Source organism: Schistocerca nitens, chromosome 3, assembly GCF_023898315.1.
Source record: "Schistocerca nitens isolate TAMUIC-IGC-003100 chromosome 3, iqSchNite1.1, whole genome shotgun sequence".
NCBI lineage: Eukaryota > Metazoa > Arthropoda > Insecta > Orthoptera > Acrididae > Schistocerca > Schistocerca nitens.
The window spans coordinates 246650139-246669501 of NC_064616.1; the positions used below are offsets into that span (position 1 = coordinate 246650139).

The window sequence follows — 19363 nt, forward strand, 5'->3', positions numbered from 1 at the left end:
GAAGTGGATGAGATGATCTAATGACAGAAGGACAGATTACAGCATAGAAAGCAGAGATGTGTGAAGAATGAAAGGAAACATGATGGCACAAACATTGGGAGGAGAAATAGAAGGGAATGTCAGGGGAGAAGAGGTAGAAGCATGCAGGGATATGAGGAAATCTGATGAGAAACAAGTGATTTGGGGGCGGAAGGAAGGGGGTGTTAGTATACATTGAAAAATGTTTTACATCCAAAGGACATTATTTGCTCAGGTGCCAGATCCCACATCCAAACACCAAAGGACTGTCACTGTGTTAGATGATATGGATTATCCACATTATGGATTATTGACATTATCTTTCTGGATGAATCTCAAGAAACAAATCACAAATACAGACAACACTGATTTACCTTTTATTGAACATTTATTAAAGCATAACAAAAGTAGTTGTTGCAATTCTGACATTATCTAACTGCCTCTCTTTTTTTGTACAGCAGTTAATTACATAGTTAAATCCCATATTCTTAATCTAGAGGTTAGCATTTAATCAATGATTAAATCAAGGTTTCTGTGATGAATTTCACTTATTTTTACGAAAATTTGCTAACTGTGCTGTGGTTTGGATTCCACTTTAGCCTGCAAAATTTACAGGGTGCACTAATTGTCAGATAGGAAAAGACATCTTCTTTTCAACTGGACCATACATTCTAGACTACTGTGATGTCTAAAATAATATTTATGTGCATGATTGGCTTACTTTTTTGCTTTCTATTACATTACATCTGAACCATAATTCTTCTGTGAGATGTATTGATCACTGCCTTCTTTTTTTACATTACATCTGAACTTAAGATGTCACACCTTACTTTTGTGAGATACAGTAATCACTTATTGTGTAAATCTACAAAGCTTCTTCACTTCATATCTTTAAGAATTACAGCCTCCTCCTGTCTCCCTCAGTATCACTACACCATACAATTTCTAATTCTCTCCCTCTTTTTCTCTTCCACTCCATTTTGTTTTATGATTATGTCGATGTCGATCATGAATCTCAAAGAATGTTCAGTGCATCTTTTCCCAGAGGTCTTGCTTTCTTCACAACTCCTCCCCATGCAAAAAGAAATAACCTGTTCTCTGAGCTGATAAAAGCTTTCAAATTGTCCTTCATATCCTATGGAATATCTGTTGCAGTTCTTAATTTAATATAGCTTTCTCTGATATTTTCTAGTACCATACCAATCATGTCATATACAGGGTTGTCATAAACAGTCTGAAAAGCATGTAATGGTGTTGCAGAGTAGGTTCTGAGAAATAATTGTTAATAAAAAAATTCAATATGTTGTGCTGTTTCTTAGTTGTTTGGCATTGAAATTAACCAGTCAGATCATCACACACCGATTCAAGCAGCCTTCCAGAGGTGTTGTTGACAAACGTGTTCTTCATTTGGTTTCCTCAAACAGAACACAGATAGCTTTTGTTCACTTGTCTTAAATTTATCACTTACAAAAAAGGCATATTTTAACTCGTTATGAACATTTCAACAAGTGGTAACTCATGGACCCACAGATGTCTGTGTTTTAGCAAGTGAAAATGCTTGAATTTGCATGCACAACAACTTCATTGGCTAACTCTAATGCTAAATAACTCAGAAATAGTGTAATGTATCTGACTTTTTATCTTAACAATCATTTCTCAGTGCAGCATCCTCTACAACACTCTAACAAGCTTTTTAGACTGTTTCTGACCACTTTGTATACACTGCCTCACAAAAAAGTGAAGTACCAAGAAAGGGATGAGGAAATGAAGTGAAACTTCAAGGTTGAGAGTGTATGTGAGGTTCTTTGAAATTATTTTGAGCATGCAGCCAGATTGATTGTGGAATGAGTTTTCAATGGCATAATGTGCCATCATCATAAGGTTACTCCTGCTGACTGACCTACTGGACCCATGGAAGTGATATATGCAGGGTGGTGTGTTGATAGTGACCGGGCCAAATATCTCATGAAATAAGAATCAAATGAAAAACTCGTCTAGCTTGAAGGGGTAAACCAGATGGTGCTATGGTTGGCCCGCTAGATGGCGCTGCCATAGGTCAAACGGATATCAACTGCGTTTTTTTAAATAGGAACCCCCATTTTTTATTACATATTCATGCAGTTCGTAAATAAATATGAATGTTTTAGTTGGACCACTTTTTCACTTCGTGATATATGGCACTGTAAGAGTCACAAACGTATAAGTATGTGGTATCACGTAACATTCTGCCAGTGCCTACGGTATTTGCTTCTTGATACATTACCCATGTTAAAATGGATTTACCAATTGTGTAAAAGGTCAATATTGTGTTGATGTATGGCTATTGTGATCAAAATGCCCAACAGGCGTGTGCTATGTATGCTTCTCGATATCCTGGACGACATCATCCAAGTGTCCGGACCGTTCGCCCGATAGTTACGTTATTTAAGGAAACAGGAAGTGCTCACCCACATGTGAAATGTCAGCCATGACCTGCAACAAATGATGATGCCCAAGTAGGTGTTTTAGCTGCTGTTGCTGCTAATCCGCACATCAGTAGCAGACAAATTGCACGAGAATCGGGAATCACAAAAACGTCGGTGTTGAGAATGCTACATCAACATCGGTTGCACACATACCATATTTCTATGCACCAGGAATTGCATGGTGACAACTTTGAACATTGTGTACAGTTCTGCCACTGGGCACAAGAGAACTTATGGGATAATGACAGATTTTTTGCACGTGTTCTATTTAGCGACGAAGCCTCATTCAACAACAGCGGTAACATAAACTGGCACAATATGCACTACTGGGCAACGGGAAATCCACGATGGCTGTGACAAGTGGAACATCAGCGACCTTGGGGGTTAATGTATGGTGAGGCATTATGGGAGGAAGGATAATTGGCCCCCATTTTATCGATGGCAATCTAAATGGTGCAATGTATGCTGATTTCCTATGTAATGTTCTACCAATGTTACTACAAGATGTTTCACTGCATGACAGAATGGTGATGTACTTCCAACATAATGGATGTCCGGCACATAGCTTGCATGCGGTTGAAGTGGTATTGAATAGCATATTTCATGACAAGTGGATTGGTCGTCAAAGCACCATACCATGGCCCGCACGTTCACCAGATCTGACGTCCCCGGATTTCTTTCTGTGGGGAAATTTGAAGGATATTTGCTATCGTGATCCACCAACAACACCTGACAACATGCGTCAGCACATTGTCAATGCATGTGCGAACATTATGGAAGGCAAACTACTCACTGTTGAGAGGAATGTCGTTACATGTATTGCTAAATGCATTGAGGTTGACAGAAATAATTTGGAGCATTTATTGCATTAATGTGGTATTTACAGGTAATCACGCTGTGACAGCATGCATTCTCAGAAATCATAAGTTCACAAAGGTACATGTATGACACTGGAACAAGCAAAATAAAATGTTCAAATGTACCTACATTCTGTATTTTAATTTAAAAAGTCTACCTGTTACCAACTGTTCATCTAAAATTGTGAGGCATAATGTTGTGACTATTACAGCACCATCTACCACAAAGCAAAACAAATGGTCCAACTAAAATATCCATATTTTTTTTAGGTACTTCACGAATATGTAATAAAAAATGAGGGATCCTATTTAAAAAAAAACAGTTGATATGCGTTTGACCTATGGCAGCGCCATCTAGCAGGCCAACCATAGCGCCATCTGGTTTCCCCCTTCAAGCTAGACAAGTTTCTTTCTTTGTAGTTTTTTGTTTGATGCTTATTCTGTGAGATATTTGGCCCGGTCACGATCAATGGACCACCCTATAAACCAGTTGTCTCCACTGTCCACTGAACCCATGTATGAACTACGCAATATGCTGGCCACAATGGTGGGGATAGCTCCCACTCTTGTGTTCCAGTGTTCGTCCTTTATCTGCACTCCACCTGCGCTGTGTTTGGTGTTCCATTTCTGCTGCATTTGAGGAATTTATACTGGAGCCCATGCTTAAGTAAGTTAGAATCCATTGTCCTTGTTGATTAGGTTCTCATGGAGTTGGAGTTCAATCTCAATAGTGACATGTATTGTGCAGAATTTTTGTATGTTCATATTTTATTTTGTGGTTGATTTCAAGGCAATGTTCAGCAATTGCTGATTTTGTGGTTTGCTAGTGGTTGGTGTGTCATTTTTGTTCCATGCATCTTTCTTCAATTGTGCGAATGATTTGTTCCTGCACTTGCATAGTATGTAATACATTCCAGATTTCCAGAGTCTGAGGTCATCTTTTAGTGTCACTAAAAAGGATTTGGTCATTTCTGGTGGCCAGTACACGCATTTGATATTTTGTTGTCATAAAATTCTACCAATTTTATCCAAATACATTGCCTGTGTATGGAACGAAGGCTATCTTTTTCAGTCTGTCTTCATTGCGTAGTGTGGTCTTCTGTTTGAAGATGCATCAAATTTGGCAGTCATCACAGCTGTTTTTCTGGAATGCATCCCTGAGGTGGCCCAGGTCTGGTTTTAGGCTTCCTTTGTTGGAAATCACACATGTTCTGTGGACCACCATGTTTAGCACTACTTCCCTTTGTGATGGGTGATAACAGCTGGAGATCTGAAGGCACTGGTCCATGTGGATTTTCTTCTGATTATTGCTATGTCCCAATGTTACATTCAGTTTTCTCCATATCAGAACATCCAATAATGTCAGCTGGCCATTTTGCTCCACCACTGTGGTGAACTGAATTTGGCTGTGGATACAGTTCAAGTTTGCAAGTAAACTTGAATCTCAAAGCTCATCTTTCCTGTGAGCCCAGATGATGAATGTATTGTCGACATATCTGTGAAAGACTGTCAGTTTTAATGGTGCTGAGTCCAGTGCCTTGCCCTCAAACTCGTCCATTCACATATTGGCCACCACAGGTGACAGAGGACTACCCTAAGGCACGCCATCAGTCTGTTATGGTAATGTCCATCAAAAAGAAAATATGTGAACATGAGAACAAAACTGAAAAGTTTGGTGAATAAAGGTGCAAATTTCTTTTCCATAAATTCCAGTGACTCCTTGAGCGGGACTCCGGTGAAAAGTGACAAAATGCTGAAACTGACCATGAGATCTGAGGTGACCAATCTGAGCTTCCATAAACATTCCATGCAGTAAATCACATTCTTGATTTTGTGCTCACATTTGCCAACCAAAAGACTCAAAAGTAACATCAAGTGTTTGGCAAACTGGTACATTAGTGCTCTTATTGTACTCGCTACTTGTCTCAGAGGTGTGCCCTCTTTGAGCAGCTTTGAAAGCCCATGGAGTCTAGGTGATGGGGCAGCATATGGCCAAAATTTTTTCACTCTCCATTCTGTAAAAGCACTTTGAAAATGTTCAACCATCTTGTACTGCATCAGGCTTGTTGGATCCATCGTCATCACCTTGTAAGCTGTGTTGTCTAGCAGTTTGTATATGTTCTCTTTCTATTCTGTGACTGTAAATAAGATGCTTATGTTCCCCTTATCCACTGGGAGGATGACAATGTTTGGATCGTCATGCAGAAAACACAGCATGGCTGTTTCCCATCTGGAGGTGTTATGTCCCGGTGATGTGGACCCGGCGAAAGTACGGCACATTTCCCACTGTATCTACTCAACCATATCGAGTGGTAGAGTGGCAGCAGCTTGTTCCACTCCACTGATTATTACTGCAACAGGTAGTGCTGCCGGTGTTGGGGTAAAGTTTAAGCCTTTCTCGAGGACAGACAACACAGTTTCATTGATGTTCTCCCCTCTAAGATTCATTGTGGTTCATCTAGTCTCTTGTTTTGGATGTTTTTATGCTAGTTGGTTGATTTTTAAGACTGTTTCATAGATGCATTTCATTGTGCCTACTCTGCTTGCACCCAGGATGAACATTCAAGCCATTCACAGGATCAGAGGAGGGGGGAGACAGGCAGTATATATATCGCACCCACTGGTCCAGAGCGTCAGTCAGCAAGAGTAACCTGATGATCGTGGCATGTTATGCCAATGAAAATTTGTTCTGCAACAATCAATCAATCTGGTTGCATGCCAAAGAGACTTTCAAGAAGCATACTTGCCATAAAAACATTTGAACACACATACGTGGTATTATTTCAGTGACTACAAAATCAGATCATATTTACAAAGAAATTGGCAGTCTGAGCCCACTTAACAGTATGATGTTGCACCACCTTTGGCCTGGATGCATGCATTGATTTGGTGGGCAAGGGTGTCATAAAGCCATTGTATGCTCTCCTGAGGTGAGCTGGCCTACAACTGATGTAATTGGCTCTTAATATCCTGGATACTGGGACTGGGACAGAGTTCATGTCCAAGCTGGCCCTACACATGTTCTGTTGGTGATAGATCTAGGGTTCTTACTGGCCACAGGAGTACCTCAGCATCATGCAGAAAGTTCATACATGTCACATGTGGATGAGCACTGTCCTCTTTAAAAATAGCATCACAATACTGATGCAAGATAGGTAACACATGAAGACACCAGATGTCTGTGGCATACTGTTGTGCTCTCAGAGTACCACCAGTCACTACCAGCCATGACCTGAGGCTATGCCTGTTGGTTCCCCACACTGTGACACCAGGAGTAACAGCACTGTGCCTCTCCAAAACATTGGAAGAATGAGATCTCTTCCCTGGTCACCATAACAGTCACCAAGAATGGACATTCAGTGTAGTGCAGAGTTGTGATTCATAACTGAACACAATGTGATTCCATTCATCAGCAGCGCATGCTTCCCAGTCATGGCATTACCCCAAATACAGCCATTTGTGTTGGGGAGTTAACAGCAGCCTACACATGGACAGTAATACCCTCACCTGGCTGGTGATAGGCCCTGAATGATGGTGTGGGGTGACACAGAAAGTTGGAGGGAGTTCAGTACTTGTTCTCAGATGGCAGGCACAGATGTGAAGGGGTTACAAATTACTTAGTGCAAAATACAGTGAGAAATGGTGAGCCAGAACCTAGATGAGGAGTATACCTGCTCTCACATTCCCATGCTGTCCAACATCAGGTCACTGTCATATCCAAATGCCCCAAAAATCTGCATATTGCATGATTCGACTAGCAAGCAATATGGAAACCTTCAATGAGGCCTCTTTCAAACTCTGTCAAATGCTGATAACAGTTTCTCACATGAACATGCAACATCTCTATGTCCTTCACAGTGATCACTCCTACATGCATACCAGGCCTGGTAATAATGCTAAAGTAATGCACTCTGATGGTCATTCTACATGTCGCAGAGAATAGCAACTCTACAAGGGGGATCAAATATAAACGGAATTTTTGTTCCTGAACATCAACAGTTTGTAGGGCTGGCCCCGCACTTCTGCTATGCTTAGGTGGGACCATTAGAATTGAGGAGAGCATGCTGTTAGATATTTCCCACCATTTCGTCAGTAATGCTCATGATGTCTGAGCAGCAGGTACATCCCACCATTGAGCAACACATAATTATCAAATTTCTTCCTTGCGAAGGAGATACAGTGGTGGAAATTTGCCAAAGATTGACTGCACAATTCAGTGATAAAACATTATCAAGGACATTTGTGTTTGCCTGGCATAAACAGTTCAAGGAAGGACAAGGATGTGTGGAAAATCAGCAGCACGATTGCCATCTTCAGACTAGCAATACAGACAAAAACATTCGTGCTCTTAAAGACATTACTGACAACGATCGACAGGCGATAATATCAGAAGTTGCACAAAAAGTCAGAATCAGTTATGGGAGCTGTCAAGCAATAATCACAAACGACCTACACTTCCACAAAGTGTGTTCCAGAAGGGTCCCTAAACCTTTGACCAAAAATCTGAAGCTGAGACATTTGGAGGTCTGTCAGAGGCTTATAGCAAGGTTTGCAGAAGAAGGTGATGCATGTTTGAGTCAGATCATCACCTGCGACAAAATATGGGTTCACCACTACACTCCAGAATCCTAACAAGCCAGTAAGGATTGGCGGAGGAAAAGGGAGGCAGCAACAGTGGAAGCCAAGACTTGACTGTCAGCTGGCAAGTTTCTTTCAACCTTTTTTATTTTTTTATCACTGAGGCATTTTGCTGATTGATTTTTTGCATGAGCAATGCACAATCAATGATGCTTACTACTGCTAACTGTTGAACAAGGCGAGAGTTGCATATCGCCACAAAAGACAAGACCAATCGATTCGACAGATCATCCTCCTCGACAACAATGTGCAACTATCTCCAAGCTACAGGAAATGCACTGGACTACACTTGATCATCCTCCTTACAGCCCAGACTTATCGCCCTATGATTTCCATTTATTCAGACCGCTTAAAAAAGCTTTAGGAGGGCGATGATTTGAAGATGACAAGAGTGTGGAAGACTTCGTGTGCAACTGGCTGGTGACAAGACCCAGTTATTTTTATGATGAGGGCATCAAAATGCTGCCCATACACTGGGGCAAATGCATTTCCAAAGCAGGAGACTACATGGAAAAATAAATTATAATTGCCTTGAGTTTTTCAATAAATGAATTTAAATTTAAAAAAAAAAAAAATCCCGTTTATATTTGATCTGCTGTTGTATCATGCTTTTGGTGGCTGTGAAGTTACATTGACATCTGACCATGTCTTCTGGGTGCTTCACTTGTTTTGTCTATTTGTGTCTACTTGATGGATCCACACCAGTAATAATTATCTGCTTCAGCTCAACCTCTGTTTTTCAGTTTTGAAATCTATGTAAAAAAATATAACTGTTTACTTGACATCAGATTCTGAATGTAAAGTAGTGATTCAAAATCATGATATTTAGTTGAGAAGTGTACAGAAACATCTGTAGAAGAAACTATATATTGACAATTTTAAGGTTATCAAAGCTTCTACGCAGTTCCACTTGCATAAATCTTTACAGGATCAGTTACCAGAACATGCGTTGGGACAATAAGATTTTGCTGCACATAAATAAACAACTCCCTGTTTGTTTTGCATGGCTGACTGGTGCCTAGTAATGGTCACTACTTCATCAATGTTTACAGTGCTGCCATCTAATCAAATTTTGTATGAAGATGGTTTAACTGAAACCGGTTACCAGGAATGAATAAAGATGTGACTTGGCTTCTTTAAAGACTAGTTTTCATCATCATTTACTAAAATTCCTTAGGTACTATGACTAAAATGATAATTTAAGAAAAGATAATTTGCACCTTAACTCTTCAATGATAATACAGAGCTATGCTGTGAAATGAGAAAAACTGATTTCACAGTTTTATTTCTTATCAACAGAGATGAATGACCTGCTATAGCCTTGCCATATTTATTGAAAAAGTATTTACCTTCTTGTTCATAGCATCTAGATCCATGATTTTCACAACTACCCTTCATTCTGAAAGAAACACCAGAAATTTATTCACCCATCAGTGCTATAATATTATTACCCAGGAAAGAACATTATTTACATTTTTAGCAACTGTTTTCATATTGCACAAATTATGAACCATTGCCTCGTGGTAATGAGTGATTACAGAGCTTTACTTATTCAAGTTTTACTTACTGTATATGCACCAGTTCTGTTTCTGTTAAATTGTTTAAGTAATTATCAGCTACTGTCTCTACCATCTACATGGGTGAAACAACTCCACAGTATTTAATGCCTCACACAAAGATGAATCCCCAGCAGAAGTAACATTTGTCTATAGGTATTTTCCCAGAAACAGTATTATTCCTGAAAATGACAGCATGATGGAAAACATAGTATTTGTTTTGAAATTTCTGTGGAAAAAAGAAGAAAACAGAAGCCTCAGGTTATTGACACCTGAAAGTGTCGTTTCACTGTTCTTAGACTTTTAAATTTATATGATTTCGTCCAAGTTATGTAAAAAATAAATAAATTACAGGTAACAGTGCGATCTGGTGGGCAAGAACAGACCGTGTCTGTATGTCGCCAGTGCCACAAGACGTGCCTTGGCAACAGCCGACAGTCACCCCCAGATATCAGCACACTCGAGGATGACACAGACTGTGCTGACAACTGGGGTCCTCTCATGCTAATGGGCATGTCCGCACTAAATGCCACTGTTGGACTTGGCTCCTCTGTTGTCACCGACCCGTTCTCACCGACAGAGGTGCCATTAATTTCCGTCCTGCCCCCAACCCCTGACACTCTTCCCCAGAGTGACAGCTTCCAGTGGGATGATGTGGACAGGGGGCCCACTGAAGCCACTGCCACAAACCCTTCTTCTTCTCAGGTAACTTTTCAGTTGTAGCTTAGCTCTGAACGTAGAAATCAGATTGCTTCATTAGTGTATTAGGTGCAGTATCACAATAAAATTACACAACTGACACTTTGAATGCTCTTCATTGTACTCTGAAGGATTATGAGAACTGAGAAATGAGAAGGGTGATTCTCAGATATGTACAAATGTCCTCCTTCTATTGAGCAGTAATACAATTTTTCCAGTGTTTTTTTCTTGAGTTTAACAGAAAGTAATTTTTTGTAAAGATGTGGATCAGTAACATTCTTGTATTGCAGTACTGCTCATTTGGCAAAGTTTCATTTTTTCAAAAAATTCTTCATTCACATTTTACTTTCAGCCGCTGTCAGAGCACCTCCTTTGAGTGTGAGCTCTTATGGATATTGAGTTAATTTCAAACTACATATTATCATTTGTGAACTACCTTTACAGTCTAAAATAAAAAGAGATGGTAAAACAGTTTATTGCTACCAAAAAATGCAGTTGCCTGGCACAAAATTCAGATAATTAGCAGCTAATATGATTACAATTATACACTTTTTTTCTGTCTTTGAAGACCTTTATCAGTAACATTCTCTCAAAAACTTGAGATATACATGGATTGAAAAAATTGCATAGTTTTTTTATAATTTTTGTTTTGTATATATTGCATCTTCAGCATGTATAGAAGAAATTAATAAGTACTTGCATGTAATTCCACATTTAACATTATTTTCAGATATATGCATATTTCCATCATGTTATGAACGTGCTAATGGAATAGAAGCCCAATTTCAAGAATTCCTTCTCTGTATTTTGAATTTTCAGTAAGCAATAGTGTAGTATAAAGGGAAATATAATTGCCATTTATGAAAAATTTAGGCCAGCATGTCTATAACACACATAACAGAAGCAAATTACATTTTAGAAAATTATTTCTCACAGAAAGTGCATTCATCAACAGCAATTAACTTAATATTCATTATAACTTAATAGGATAAAACATGTAATCAGTTTGCTTAAGGAAGAAGGAGGTATGAGACTCAATCATCTCTACATTGCTGAGTGAAGTGTACATGAAGTATAAGGTGGTCTAATCTTCTAATAGTGATTATGTCAACAAGAAATGTAAAACAGTGACTGATAGTGCACATAAAATGATTATGTGAATGTAGTTTATACTACACTGTGATGTTACTAATGACTGCCCATCATAAGTGTGAGAGGGAACACATATGGCAGAATTCATTGTGTATACAAATATCAGGGCACATTGTTTGACAGATTCTCAATTCAGAATTTTTATCTGCTCCTGTTGCTTACCTTACCAGCAATAAATTACAGGACAGTTGTCACATTGTAACTTTTTTCTGTAAGGGATTTGGGAATCAAAGGTTTAGACTCAGCAATAGTTATCATGGACACATATTTGTACATATATTTCAAAGGACAGTATGATACTCTATATTATGTAACTATTCTATGCAAAAGCAACATGAACAATTGTAATATACATCCCTTCAGAAAAGCAAAATCCACAAGTCAGTCAAAATTTCAGTTCCACAACTAAATGATTGAAATTGATGAACCATAGACTGAAACAGACATTTAGCATAGAATAACTCGATGACTGCATTTCTCTAACAACAATCCCAACCCAGAGATAAACAGTGATGTCATTATTTTTTTATTTCATAACAATAATAATTATTATTAATAATATTTTAAAGTCATAGTCCTATTCTGATAATAGCTCTATTTCCTCAGCAACTTCCTATTTCATTTCTATTCTTGTTGAGCTTCTGAATGTTGTTGTTGTTGTGGTCTTAAGTACAGAGACTGGTTTGATACAGCTCTCCATGCTACTCTATCCTGTGTAAGGTTCTTCATCTCCCAGTACCTATTGCAACCTACATCCATCTGAATCTGTTTAGTGTATTCCTCTCTTGGTCTCCCTCTACGATTTTTACCCTCCACACTGCCCTCCAATACTAAATTGGTGATCCTTTTATGCCTCATAATATGCCCTACCAACTGATTCCTTCTTCTAGTCAAGTTGTGCCACAAACTCCTCTTCTCCCCAATTCTATTCAATACCTCCTCATTAGTTATGTGATCTACCCATCTAATCTTCAGCATCCTTCTGTAGCACCACATTTCGGAAACTTCTATTCTCTTCTTGTCTAAACTATTTATCATCCATGTTTCACTTCCATACATGGCTACACTCCACACAAATACTTTCAGAAACGACTTCCTCCCACTTAGATCTATACTCGATGTTAACAAATTTCTCTTCTTAAGAAACGCTTTCCTTGCCATTGTCAGTCTACATTTTATATCCTCTCTACTTCAACCATCATCAGTTATTTTGCTTCCGAAATAGCAAAACTCATTTACTACTTTAAGTGTCTCATTTCCTAATCTAATTCCCGCAGCATCACCCGAGTTAATTTGACTACATTCCATTATTCTCATTTTGCTTTTCTTGATATTCATCTTATATCCTCCTTTCCAGACACAGTCCATTCTGTTCAGCTGCTCTTCCAGGTCCTTTGCTGTCTCTGACAGAATTACAATGTCATCGGCGAACCTCAGAGTTTTTATTTCTTCTCCATGGATTTTAATTCCAACTCCAAATTTTTCTTTTGTTTCCTTTACTGCTTGCTCAATATACAGATTAAATAACATTTGGGGTAGGGTACAATCCTGTCTCACTCCCTTCCCAACCACTGCTTCCCCTTGATGCCCCTCGACTCTTATAATTGCCATCTGCTTTCTGTACAAATTGTAAATAGCCTTTCACTCCCTGTATTTTACCCCTGCCACCTTCAGAATTTGAAAGAGAGTATTCCAGTCAATATTGTCAAAAGCTTTCTCTAAGTCTACAAATGCTAGAAACATAGGTTTGCCTTTCCTTAATCTATTTTCTAAGATAAGTTGTAGGGTCAGTATTGCTTCACGTGTTCCAACATTTCTATGGAATCCAAACTGATCTTCCCCGAGGTCGGCTTCTACCAGTTTTTCCATTCGTCTGTAAAGAATTTGTGTTAGTATTTTGCAGCCATGGCTTATTAAACTGATAGTTCGGTAATTTTCACATCTGTCAACACCTGCTTTCTTTGGGATTGGAATTATTATATTCTTCTTGAAGTCTGAGGGTATTTCGCCTGTCTCATACATCTTGCTCACTAGATGGTAGAGTTTTCTCAGGATTGGCTCTGCCAAGGCTGTCAGTAGTTTTAATGGAATGTTGTATACTCCTGGGGCCTTGTTTCGACTTATGTCTTTCAGTGCTCTGTCAAACTCTTCACGCAGTATCATATCTCCTATTTCATCTTCATCTGCATTCTCTTCCATTTCTATAATATTGTCCTCAAGAACATCATCCTTGTATAGACCCTTTATATACTCCTTCCACCTTTCTGCTTTCCCTTCTTTGCATAGAACTGGGTTTCCATCTGAGCTCTTGATATTCATACAAGTGGTTCTCTTTTCTCCAAAGGTCTCTTTAATTTTCCTGTGAAATATCAGTACATCACTGGTATGTTTTTTTACATATTTATTTTAGTACTGTACCTTTAAAATTACATAGTACTTTTTGTCTTGCAAGGCCATTTTATATGTATGTCTTAAATTTCATTGAGCCTAATGATAGTGTTGGATACTAATATGAGATCAATACACCATGAGAAATTACCAACACTTCTGGTCCATGAGAGGGAGTATTGTCATTTTGAAGAGACCAAAACATATAATTAAATTAAGAGTTTAAAAGATCGAAGACATATATGATTGGTGTAGAATGTACAATTAATTAAAAAATCACGACATTCCTTGTTTTATTTCTCTTATTGTATTGCTAGCCACCTCAAGGGAAAGAAGTGCTTTGTTGGTGCTCCATTGTTTTTGCTATTCTGAGTGGAATAAACTGACATTACAGGTTTCGTCTTTGGCATGCTAATGTAAAAGGTGTCATAAATTCAGATAGAAAACCCATACACTTCACAGGGTTTATATATACAGGATGTAAACTATAACTGTTTACAATCTACCACTGTGGTGTAGGGGATGCTGAGATGAATCATTTGTGAGGGTACAGAAGGAAAATGTGATCTAAATTTAAGAGAAACAAAAGGATGTAGCTGTTAATTTTATGCTGTTAGAATCCACAAAATTGTGAGGTAATATTTACACAAACATCAATTTTACAGTTTGTTAGTGCACAACTAAGGTGGTGGCATAAGACGACAAGAGAATGTTAAAAAGGTTGTGTGGTGCATGTATACTGTAGTTTAGGTGGCTTTTGAAGGCAATTTGAGTTCCTGGCTTGCTGGACCACAAGTGTGTTATATAGAATTGTTTGTCTCGACTTCCCTTATACCCCTTAGGTATATTATAAACTGTTAATCTTTACACCCTGTGTGCGTGGATATTCCATACTCTAATGTTTTACAGTTTGTGTTGCATTCCCAAAACATTTTACTCATCACGCCAAGACTTTTGTGTATCATGATTTACAATGAATTTTTCAACATTTGTGAGTTATGCGCGAGAAAGGTACTATTTTATCAATTGTAAATTACATTTGTGCTTCTTAGAAATTTTTACAATAGTCTCCTCATTCAGTCATCCCTGCTAATGTTGTTGTGTATTTATATGATGGAAGGTGTGTTTTGAGTATTTTTGGGCAATTTCAAGTATTATGTGTAGTCCAATTTGTAGTAAATTTTGAGCTACATTTGTGTATTCTGCAATCTTTGCAGCAATTTATTTCCTCCTATTGCCGTTGTAAGTACTTATGTGAATAGTGCAATGTTTCCACTTTTTCCACTCTTTTCTTCTAAGTCAGTAGTTCAGATTTTACAAACTCAACTTCTGTGGTGTAATATTACTTTTTGTTCATATTTTAATTGTCAAATTTGTGTTCCATTTAGTTTCACTCTTCAGTAGCAGTACATGTTGTCAAAATCATCATAAATTAGCCCTGTTTTTGACATTGTTGCATGCAGGTGTAGTTTAAGATCATACAGGGCTTTTGACACTGATGTATTGTGGGGCCCTTGTACATCATTATCATATTTTTTAAAAGATACCATTTTACTTCCACACAATCTGGGAAGGTAATGTCTAATAAACTTGTATTTCTCTAATTTTAGCACTAACTGATGCTATGCATCTTAATATTTTAACCCTCACAAGCAAAAATAGTTATCTTTGCTGATGATGCAATGATTGTGAAGAAACCTAACAGAGCGACTTCAGTACATGAAAATGTAAATGATATTTTCTTGACAATTAATTATCAGTTCTCTTCAAATGGACTGTACTTGAATTTAGCTGAGACACAATACATACTGTTTGGTACTACTCAAGGCTAATCTCTCCATTAGAAATAATGCACAGGGATAATTCAGTAAATGAAACAGAAAATTCATGATTCTTAGGTGTTCATATTGATGAGAACTTGAACTGGAAATGACATGCTACAGGACTTCTTAAACATCTAAACTCTACAACTTTTGCATTACAGATGACATTAGATTTTTTAGATAAAAATGTCAAAATATTTATTTGATTTTCAATTCTCATTCACTAAAGTATTATGACATCATATTCTGGGCTAACTGGACATGGAGGAAAACTGTATTTGTTGTGTGGAAATGTGTAAAAAGTGGAATATGTTATCCCTCTAGAATGTCTTGTAGACAGCTGTTGAAACAGTTAGGCGTACGCTACGGTCGCAGGTTCGAATCCTGCCTCGGGCATGGATGTGTGTGATGTCCTTAGGTTAGTTAGGTTTAACTAGTTCTAAGTTCTAGGGGACTAATGACCTCAGCAGTTGAGTCCCATAGTGCTCAGAGCCATTTGAACCATTTTTGAAGTTAGGCGTACTGACAACAGTATCACATTACATTTACTTCATTATGAAGTTTGTTGGCAACAGTGAATTACAGTCTAAAAATAATGGTGACATTCATAAATATAACACTGGAAGAAGAAATTATCACATTATCCGTCAGTACACCTTAGTGTCCCATAGAAAGGAGTGAGATATTCGGTTATAAGAATCTTTGGCCACCTGTCCAGTGATGTAGTGAATTTAATAAATAATACATTTAACTTCAAACACAAAGTAAAATTATATCTGCTTGTAAATTATTTGAACTCCATGTAAGAATTTCTGCATGTGCAGAGTGTGTGTGTGTGTGTGTGTGTGTGTGTGTGTGTGTGTGTGTGTGTGATTAGCCCTTACATGGTATACAATAACTACTTTATTCATATTACTGATCTCAAGTATAAAAGATGTCCACATTCTTACTTGTTACACACCAGATTAAAATCAGTCCACATCTCAGTCTTTTACCTGGGAAAGCTGTTTTCCCCCCCATACATCAATCCTGATCTGTCCGATTATCCTTGAATTTTAATATTATTGTTGTTGTTACATGTCCCCCCACCCCTTGCAGTGCATGGCACTAGGGGAATAGGGGATGTACTGCTGTGCATATAATATTTCCATTATACACTGTAGGACACGTTAGTGGAACAATAAAACATGAAATGCACAAAGACACACAACAAAAAAATATATACAAGTTCAGCAATTCTGCAGTCCAGTTAATATGAGTAGAAATATAAATACTGTATGTTACACAACTGTTACATATGTAAGATAAACTTCACTTATAATTTAATGTTTGACAGTACTGGAAACATAACCAACACAACATCTGTGGCAAAGCCAGTAACATAATCTAGCTGATTATTCCTTTAAGATCCTGTATCCTTTGCCTGAATACCATGACATGTTGAAATAATTTTAAACCATACACAAATGTAAAGTACTTTCATCTTAAGAGAAAATAAAGGAACAAGAATCATGGCAGTCATAATATGCTTAAAAAAAGATCTGTTCACCATTCTGACAGTAATTAGCTTAAAGAAAATTTTTTGACAACATATGCTCTGATAATTTGTATGACACAGTTTTGCACACTGCATGATAGTTCTTTGGCTTCCAGTGTACTGAAACTGTTGATGGTCTTCCATGTAGGATAATGTTGAATGTATTATCTTCTCAGTGTAGCACTTTGTGTGGTCCCAAGTATGGCTGTTGGAGTGACAGCTTCATCATATCACCATGCAACATTACAAAATCACAGTGTTTCACTTTTTTATGTACAAACACTCATGGAGAAGCACGAGACTGTGGAGGAGGAGTTTGAATATTGGCAATATGCAGTTTCACATGTTGTACCAATTCTGGCAAATCAATGGAATCCGGTAATGCTGCTGATTTGACAATTCTGCCAGTAGGTCATGTACTTGTCCATACAGAATTTCGACCAAGGAATCTTGTAAATCCTCCTTGAAAGCTTGAAAGCAGATCTCATGCCTAATAATATTCAAGGAAGAGATTCATGCCACTTCCTCCCCATGATATGTTAACACAGCTTTTAATGTGAGATATCACTGTTCCACCCACCCACTGCTTTGGGGATGGTAGGCAACATTTTACAAATGTTCAAGGACAGAGCCAACTCAAACTGTCAACCCTGGTGCATTGTGATAGCAATGGGACATGGGACATACAAAGCATGCAGTCCACATATCTATAAATACTATTGCTGTCAATTCTGCTGTGATGTCAGGCAACGGAGTGGTCTTCACCCATCTTGACTCTCTGTCAGTATCTGATAAGATATATTTAAATCCCCCCCCCCCCCCATAACATGGGAAGAGGGCCAAGCAAATCTAAGTGTACTTGCTGTAAACAGCCAGCTGGAATGTCGAATGTGACTAAAGCTGGGCTCAGATGCCATCCTATTTAGCTCCTTTAACATTCCACACAAGTTGTGTAAACTGAAAGTGGAGGGGGAGAAAGAAAAGGAAAGAAAAGGAGGGAAGGGACTATTGATGTCAGCTGCATCGGGACTTTATGTAGAGTCAGCACAATGAGTGAAAATATGTGCCAGACCAGGATTTAAACATGGGATCTCCTGCTTACTAGGCAGTTGCATTAATCACTGCACCACCCAGATGCAATGTTTATCATAAATGTGTGGACTATCTCAACACACCTTCCAGCCAACCCATATCCGAACCTAGTGCCACCTGTCCACTGTCCCCATCCATGTCCTTCAAGCTCACTACTTTGAGATCCCACAGGAGGTCAAACATAATTGTGTATCCGCACTGAAGATGGGGAATTCATTGCCCATTAGAGCAAATAAATTACATAGCTGTGTGGTGTCTGTTCTTTTGTCCAGAAGAACAGACACCTCCATTCATAAAATTTATTCACTTTCAAGGGCAGTGAATTCACCACCTTCAATGTGGATGCACAATTATGTCCAACTTCCTGCAGTAGTAAGCATGGGGACATGGAGGGGGCTGTGGATAGGTGGCACTAGGTGGAAATGTGGGTCAGCCAAGAGGCATGCCGAGATAGTCCGTGCATTGTCTGCGCAGCGGTTAACATAACTGTCGAGCAAGCAGGAGATCTTGGGTTCGAATCTCAGTCCAGTGCACATTTTTACTTGGCACCACGGATTCCACATAAAGTACTGATGTAGCTGACATCAATAGTTTCTTCCTCTTTTGTTTCCTTTCTCCCCCCTCCATATTCAATTCACATGATGTGTATCACAGCTGCAGATTCCACACAAGCCTGTGTCCAAAGTTTGCAATCCTTTTTTATATCAGGCCATACAAAACATTTCATCACCAGACTGATAGACAGGTGTATTTCTTAATGAGTTCTTGTAGCTGGTTTTTCTATATATTTTGGATACAAACAGTTAGATGCTTCTTTACAATATGTCAAAGTTGTTTGCTGTGACATTCATTTGCAAAAGTTCTAACTTTAGACTCGTTGTAATGTTTTTTTAACAACTGTTGGTATGCATCATCATTTTCTTGTGCTGCCATGAGGCTGTCAAAGTTGAGGCAAATTGACAGAGAACTAATTCTGGAACAGTTATTGATGACAATATCATTCATCTCTTATATTTGTACTATGGCTGTGGAGAATTACTTGATGAAAAATCCAAGTGCTTAAAGCATCAAGGTGAACAATCTTTACAGGGATTCTGATCACCTAACTGGGGGTGATGAGTCATAAATATTTTAAACT

At 38.3% G+C, this 19363-nt stretch overlaps 1 protein-coding gene across 1 annotated transcript in view; it reads left to right on the plus strand.

The window, feature by feature from the left end:
* Positions 1–19363, plus strand: part of LOC126248203 (uncharacterized) — a 988540-nt gene that overhangs the window by 776288 nt on the left and 192889 nt on the right. Inside the window, exon 17 of the mRNA XM_049949008.1 lies at positions 9889–10239. Within this exon, the coding sequence (XP_049804965.1) occupies positions 9889–10239 (351 nt within the window). The remainder of the gene's footprint in view (positions 1–9888; positions 10240–19363) is intronic.